This window comes from Coturnix japonica, chromosome 1 (assembly GCF_001577835.2).
Source record: "Coturnix japonica isolate 7356 chromosome 1, Coturnix japonica 2.1, whole genome shotgun sequence".
Classification (NCBI taxonomy): Eukaryota; Metazoa; Chordata; class Aves; order Galliformes; family Phasianidae; genus Coturnix; species Coturnix japonica.
Window position 1 is genome coordinate 169,128,973 of NC_029516.1, and position 7,857 is coordinate 169,136,829.

Sequence of the window (7,857 nt, forward strand, 5' to 3'; positions counted from 1 at the left end):
AAATATGTTTTATTGTATATATAGGTGGATGCAATCTAAGGAAAAAAGTATATAATAAATAAAAGAAAAGATCAAACTGGGACGATATTTTTTCCTTTAGAATAGATAAATAGATATGCATTACGTCAGTCAACTCATTAGATCCTGAATTGGCCCAATTATATACCTGCCCCCAAATGTGAATACTTCTAGCATCATGTGAATCCTAAGTTTTTAAATAAATCGGTAAGTCTCTATACCTACTGTATGAACAGATGGCAGTACGTGTTGTTTTTGTTGTTTGTATGCTGCTTTTGACAAACGTAGTGTGATAAGAATAAAGCATCTGATCTCTGGAGACAGGCAAGAGGAATTTATGGACTCAGTATTTAAGGGGCTTATTGTAAGTATTATAACTTGAATTCTAGATTTCCCAAACATTTATGTTAAATGCCATATTCTGTCATGGGTGGCACAGTTAATCCTATGACAGTAGGCAATTCCTAGAGGAGCAGAAATTGTTTTTGTTTGTATTTTTGCATAAAAAATGCAGTCATTAACTTGTGCAAAGCTAAGTCCCAGTTTTGTATCACACTAGCAGTTAAGAGAGATGGAGTTAGCTGGATCCATTAAGATGTTGAATGTAACCTTATGTTCTATTTTTAGCCAGAGGAATCTACTGCATCTACCTCTGCTGTCACTTCTGGTGCCTCTACTCCTCCAGCTGTTCCAGAAATACAAAAGAATTTGACACAGGAGCAACTGATAAGGCAGCAATTGCTTGCGAAGCAAAAACAGTTGTTAGAACTTCAGCAAAAAAAGTTAGAGCTGGAGTTGGAACAGACTAAAGCACAGTTGGTGAGTAGGATAGTTGGTGAATGGTCCATAGTTCGGTCTCACTTTGTTTGGTCGTACCTTAGCGTCTATACTGGTAACTGCAGTTAAGTTTAGACAAGAGGAGCTGTTTTAGGACTAGAGTAGTGCAAGTTGATCTGGTCCTCTAGACCAGTAATTGTTACATAAAAATCTTAAGGATTACATTCAGAACAGGTTAAAAAAGGTTTGTGGTCTTTTGTTCTCATCTTGAAAATTATGTCTGCCTGTGATGTGTCTTCCACCTCTTTTTGTGGCTCACCATAAACAAGGCTTTTTTTGAATACATTTGCGCTTAGAAAATTGAGTATTTCCATAAGGAACGGGGAATCCTGATTGTTGGAAATGTCAAGGCAGTTTCTGTCTTCATTACGTCAGGTTGGTTTGATGTCACAATCTGAGGGTGGTGGCTGTCACAATCTGAAGGCGGTGGCAGTTAAACCTGTTTTGTTTTTACATTCATAATTGAAAGTCATCTTGTGTTGAAAGTTGATGATACTAAAGTGAAATATCGTAGAAGTGTAGAAATGAAAATATATAAACATGCTTGGCCGTTTAGTTGTCTTGGAAATGAGGAATGTATAGAAAAACTAAAGCTGTATTGAGGTGTGCTTTCGTTGATTTTTTTTGCTGCGTTGACCTTGTAGTATTGACTTTGTACTTGATCTTCGCCTTTTGTGTTGGTACTATGTTATTTTAATTGCTGCGATGAGGAATGAATGGGTCATTTTCAGTTAAATGGATTAGTCTGATAACTACTTCAAAACATTTCTATTTTCATCTTTGTTTTCAAAACAGAACATGATCATCTCTGTGCAGGTGTTGTATCACACAGATTAATGCTAGGTTTTTTTTTTTCTTGTCACCTTATTTCAGGCTGTTTCTCTTAGTGTTCAGCAAGGATCATCTTCTATACCTTCAGTTCCAGCGCCTTCCAAGCCACATGTGTCCCAGACACCTCACATGGCCGTTAAGACGCCTACTCAGGCTTCGTTACAGTCTGAGAAGATCAAACCATCCCCAAGTCCTCCACTTCACGATGTCAAAATAGTAAATAGAGATCCTCGACTTAATAGAATGTCACAACATTCTTCTCATGCTAAAGATCAGTCCCATAGGAAAGAATTTCCACCAAGCGCATCTGGTCAGTCTGATACCAAGGCGAGCAAAACATCCCAGTCTGAAAAACAAAGCTCAACAAAGCCAGAGAAAATGAAAGCAGGTGAAAAACCACAAAAGAAAGAACCTGATCAGTTGGAAACGAAGTCTAAATCTCCATCTCCTTTGAAAAACAAGCTTCCCAAATACTAAAGATACTAAAACCCAAGAATCTGAAAGCACAAAAGTATCTGAAATGAGTAAACGGGATCCAAAGACTGAAAAAACATCTTCAAGAAAAGCCAGAGAGCAAAGGGGATGAGGTGAAAGAAAAGAGGAGAAATACAGAGAAAAAAGAAAAGATGAGCATAAGACATCTGAGCATAGACCAGTAGGCAGCAGGAATAAAACAATTAATGGTGTTGTCCCAGAAACAAGACGTGACTACAGAAGAATCAGAAAAACAGGGTGGGAAAACAAGGGAGATCCAGTAATAGAAAACGGTCACGATCCCCGTTTCTCCTAAGTCACGGTCACCATCTACACATTCTCCAAAACGAAGAGAGAGGAGATCACACCCAAAAGAAGACTCAGGAGTTTATCTCCCACTTCTTCAACTCCTAAAAATTGGAAAGATATGCCAGATTGGCGCTGAACAGTCTCATGCTGAAGAAGCCTCACAAGGGGCAAGAGATGAAAGAAATTCTAAATAAGCGAAAATGTAAACAAGAGGGTGCGAGATCCAAGGGAGGGTGAAAAAAAGCCAAGAAGACAGGCCCCAAGAAAACAGCAAGCCAGCATTTCTACAAAAGGTTCTCCTGATCCAAAGGAGAATGCAGAGAATTGGCAGGGATCCAAAGCAGGCAAAGAGGGTGGAAACCCGGTTGGGAGGAAAATAAAAAGTAAGTTACATATCGAACAAATTCTCTCTGAAGTAAGTGGAAATTCTGCTCTTGGGCTGAAGTACAGTTAGGTTTGGGAGGAAACATTCAGACAGCCCATGCTGACAGAAGTTCTTGATTGAGATTCATAATTTGCTTGTAGTAAAAAATGGCAATTATGCATACTTTCTAAATCGATAGTGATGTTTTACCATGATCGGTTCTGATAGAGATGTAATACATCCTGAATAAATAACTAACTTGTGTTTTAAACGTGTTCCTATTCACAGCTCTCAGCAGACTGAAGAACACCAAGCAGTTGGTAAATCCCCTCACCAACAACACCGAGAAAACTGGCCTGCTGCTAAAGGAATTCTGTCACCCCGAGCACCGAAACAGCAAACACCGGTTAAGTGTGGATGCCCAATTTGCAAATTCCCAAAGAACTGACGTCTGCAAGCAAGAGAGAATTACTTAAAAAGGTAATACTGATTGATTGATTTGTAGAGGTGTCTTGGATATAGTTGTGCTTTGCTTTCTTCTTAGAAATCCAAACTTTATGTTACAGGCCAATGACCGCTTAGCATCTGGTGAAATAACACAAGACGAGTTCCTTGTGGTAGCTCATCAGATTCGACAGCTGTTCCAGTACCAGGAAGGAAAGCACAGATGTAATGTGTGGGATAGCCCTACAGATGAAAAAGGCTCTTTGAAAAGGAAGCCTCTTCTGTCGGATGCGGAGTTAACATACTATGAGCATAAAACTAAACTGAAGAGGACACAAGTTCAGCATTCATTGTCAAGACTTGATCTCTTGGATCCTGATGATATTTTGGATTATCATGTACCTGATGCATTGCTCTCTGTGGACTGTGAGCAAGCGAAAGCAAAGTGTGGAGTGCAGTTTGAAAGAAAAGAACCCTTTGGAGAAAGATCAAGACGGCACTCTCCTGTAAGTGGCACCAGCAGACCCTTTGCTGATAACCTTTCACCTCTGGAGGGTCGACAAAGGCTTGAGGAACAAAATGCTACTAAAGGAGGAAGAGGTTCAAAAAACTTCGACCCTTACGACAACTGGGGAGAATCAGATGAATTCAGAGATGCTCTCAGACAGCAGGGAAAAGGTACAACAGAGTTCCAGAAGATCGATGGTGATGCAGTCTGTAGGTTTGATAACCGTGAAGAAAGACAGCTGCTTGGGAAATCTGGTATGTATTTTTGCCTTATTTTACAGATGTCAAATAATTTGCAATCTTTTTACAAGTAGTTATCATTGAGTTGTAGGAGATACATAGTCCAACCCCCCAGTACTAAAGCAAGTACCCTAGAGTAGGAAAGTGTCTGGGCAGATTATGATTATCTCTGGAGAAGGAAAACCTTTCTGGGCAGTTCGTTCCAGTGCTCTTTAACCCTCAGAGTAAAGTGTGTTTTGTCTTTTTTCTTTATGTTTTTATGGAACTTTCTATGTTACAGTTTGGTTCCCATTGCACCTTATCTTGTCGCTGAGCACTGCTGAAAAGAGCCTGACCTCATCTATTATTCCCTTGACCTGCTGGCCGTGCTCTTTTTAACGCACTCTAGGTTTATCATTGGTCTCGTTGGCCACAAGGGCTTACTGTTGATACATGGTTAACCTTTTGTCCACCAGGGCACCTAGGTCCTTCTCTGCACAGTGCCTTATCTTTTATTTTCTCCTCTTTCAGGTGTTCGAGATGAACCAAGATCACCATTCAATGAACGTTTCAAAAGAGCTAGATACGAAGATCCAGATAAAGAACCATTTCCTGACAGTCCAGGGTCAAGATTTGGAGGCATAGAAGCAAAGCCGAGAATAAGTGCACTAATGGAAGACAGACCTTTATTTGATGGCTCATCTAGACCATCTGCTGCAAGAGTTGGGGCAGATGGACAAGGAAGTCCTTTTATCGATAGCCCTACTGCTGGTTCAAGTTCTAGAATTGATGGACCGACTGGACAAGCTGCTCTGAGATTTGAGGGCCCTTTGGTGGGGGCAGGTGCTTCTCAGTTTGATGGGCCCCTGGCAGGAGCAGGGGGAGCTGGATCCCTAAGATTTGATGGGCCACCAGGGCAGCTGGCAGGGGCTCTCAGGTTTGAAGGACCTCACGGACAGGTTGGTGGGGGAGGTCCTTTGAGGCTTGAGGGACCTCTTGGACCATTGCGGTTTGAGGGGGCCTGCAGGCCAGCCTGTTGGTGGTCCTAGATTCAAAGGACCTGGAGTTGGTCTCAGGTTTGAGGGACCCCCGTGGTCAGCCTTCAGGTGGTCTCAGGTTTTGAGGGACCTCATGGTCAACCTCTGGGGCCTCATGGTCAAGGTGGTCTCAGGTTTGAGGGTCCGCATTTACAGCCATTGGGGCCCCATGGTCAACCTGGAAGCGGCCTCAGATTTGAGGGGCCACATGGGCAGCCAGGTGTAGGGCCCAGGTTGATTGATGGACCAGTGCACCAGGGCGTTGGTGGACTTAGATTTGATGGTCCTATGGGACGGACCGGTCCGAGATTTGATGGCTGTCATGCTGGCTTTGATGGTCAACCTGGACAACTGTCTCTTTTGCAAAGATTTTATGGAATTCATGGACAGCCCGGCCCAAGATTTGAAAGGGCTCCTGGCCAGCCCGCACAGCCACGATTTGATGCAGCCATACCTCAAAGATTTGATGGCCCTCACCAGCCTGCCTCAAGATTTGACCTGCCCCTTGGCCTTCATGGTTCACGTTTTGAAATATAGCTAGCCATCCTGCCTCACGATTAGAGATGTCGCCATATGGACAAAGTGGTCCGTTTGTTGACCCATCCCGGACAGGGCTACAGCGGACCAGCTCATGGAATGCAGTTCCAAAGGCCTGAAATGTTTGACAGTTCACTAGGACCAAATTTCAGTGGGCCAGCTGGCCCAGGAGCACAGAATTTTGCATTGAGAGCATCCGGACATTACTTTGACGACAAACTTCAAGGTTCACAATACGGAAACTTCAATAATATGTCAATGGGAGGTCATCAGGTAAGAACTGATTCTAGTAAATAATTTACTTAGAGAAGTATTCTTGTGTAGAAAATTAGCAGTTTTTCCTCTAAAGCATTTTTTTGCAGACTAAAAATACCCTTAAGTAGTATCTGGATGATTCAAGGAAAAAGGGGCAGGCATTGCTATTTGTTAAGTCTTTGTTTTTAGAAATTAAAAGCCAGTTCTTTGCAACCATTTTATAGCTGAGGATATTGCACTGACATCAGTATCTTTTATTTGAAAATGAATTAAGTAATAGGAAGAATGCGATGTTTTCTCTTACACAAAGCATGTTATCTACAAATCATGACAGATTATTGAAGTGAATAAACGTAATTACTTTTTCTCAGAGGTTTAGAATTAAAATGAACCAAAATAATTGCAGTCTTTTTGGAGACAACCATAACTTGGGAGCAGTTGAGAAAGATGCAGGCTTTTAAGCTATGGCTTCTGAAGAATGATCACGGCACTGGCAGGCTTTATGGTTTCAGTTGTCCTTGCTATTGCTTGTTGGAAGTGCTCTCTTCTAAAGGAGAAAGTAATTGTAAATCAGTGAAAACAACGTCTGTTCTCCCAGTAGACTGGAGGTTGTAGGGGACATACTACAAGCGTGCTGTTAAAATTTATTTTCTTTCTGAAGTTTCTTGCAGCTGGCTTGCTGAAAATCCATCTTTCAGGATGCATTTCATGTCATGGGTACTATCTCAGTTATTAGATAAAACCTCATTGTGATCTTGGTGAACGTTTACCAGTTTCTTTTGTTATTAGCCCTTTTTTTTTTGGTGAAAAGGATTGCTTTGAAATACTTTAAGTGGAAAATGTGCTTGAAGGATGCGCAAGTAGAAGAAAAGTTTGTACTGAGAAGTGTGTAGAGGTTAATGATGGAATAATTAAAAACAAATTGCCTTGCCAAGATTGCTTAAATGCTTAATTTTACAGGTTTCGCACATGTCTGCTCAGACAGGACCTTATGGCCAAGGTCAACAGTATCTACCAAATCCTGGAAGCTTTGTTCAGAACCCTGCAGGTACTGTAATAGTTAACTTCCTTCTGTGTCCTTTGGACTGTTCTCTGTTGGAGGTCATCAGGTAAGAACTGATTCTAGTAAATAATTTACTTAGAGTATTCTTGTGTAGAAAATTAGCAGTTTTTCCTCTAAAAGCATTTTTTTTGCAGACTAAAAATACCCTTAAGTAGTATCTGGATGATTCAAGGAAAAAGGGGCAGGCATTGCTATTTGTTAAGTCTTTGTTTTTAAATTAAAAGCCAGTTCTTTGCAACCATTTTATAGCTGAGGATATTGCACTGACATCAGTATCTTTTATTTGAAAATGAATTAAGTAATAGGAAGAATGCGATGTTTTCTCTTACACAAAGCATGTTACCTACAAATCATGACAGATTATTGAAGCGAATATACGTAATTACTTTTTCTGAGAGGTTTAGAATTAAAATGAACCAAAATAATTGCAGTCTTTTTGGAGACAACCATAACTTGGGAGCAGTTGAGAAAGATGCAGGCTTTTAAGCTATGGCTTCTGAAGAATGATCATGGCACTGGCAGGCTTTATGGTGTCAGTTGTCCTTGCTGTTGCTTCTTGGAAGCGCTCTCTTCTAAAGGAGAAAGTAATTGTAAATCAGTGAAAACAATGTCTGTTCTCCCAGTAGATTGGAGGTTGTAGGGGACATACTACAAGCGTGCTGTAAAAATTTATTTTCTTTCTGAAGTTTCTTGCAGCTGGCTTGCTGAAAATCCATCTTTCAGGATGCATTTCATGTCATGGTACTATCTCAGTTATTAGATAAAACCTCATTGTGATCTTGGTGAACGTTTACCAGTTTCTTTTGCTATTAGCCCTTTTTTTTGGTGAAAAGGATTGCTTTGAAATACTTTAAGTGGAAAATGTGCTTGAAGGATGCGCAAGTAGAAGAAAAGTTTGTACTGAGAAGTGTGTAGAGGTTAATGATGGAATATTAAAAACAAATTGCTTGCCAAGATTGCTT

At 40.8% G+C, this 7,857-nt stretch overlaps 1 protein-coding gene across 1 annotated transcript in view; it reads left to right on the forward strand.

Moving 5' to 3' along the window:
* The window catches only part of PCF11 (PCF11 cleavage and polyadenylation factor subunit), a 22,946-nt gene that overhangs the window by 7,558 nt on the left and 7,531 nt on the right, over positions 1-7,857 (forward strand). The window contains 23 exon segments of the mRNA XM_015852382.2: positions 646-837; positions 1,729-2,151; positions 2,153-2,224; positions 2,226-2,304; positions 2,307-2,377; positions 2,379-2,420; positions 2,422-2,466; positions 2,469-2,525; positions 2,528-2,572; positions 2,574-2,660; positions 2,663-2,821; positions 2,824-2,852; positions 3,122-3,232; positions 3,234-3,255; positions 3,257-3,313; positions 3,400-4,039; positions 4,535-5,019; positions 5,021-5,089; positions 5,091-5,120; positions 5,122-5,571; positions 5,574-5,642; positions 5,644-5,850; positions 6,793-6,880. Coding sequence (XP_015707868.2) covers positions 646-837; positions 1,729-2,151; positions 2,153-2,224; positions 2,226-2,304; positions 2,307-2,377; positions 2,379-2,420; positions 2,422-2,466; positions 2,469-2,525; positions 2,528-2,572; positions 2,574-2,660; positions 2,663-2,821; positions 2,824-2,852; positions 3,122-3,232; positions 3,234-3,255; positions 3,257-3,313; positions 3,400-4,039; positions 4,535-5,019; positions 5,021-5,089; positions 5,091-5,120; positions 5,122-5,571; positions 5,574-5,642; positions 5,644-5,850; positions 6,793-6,880 — 3,529 coding nt within the window.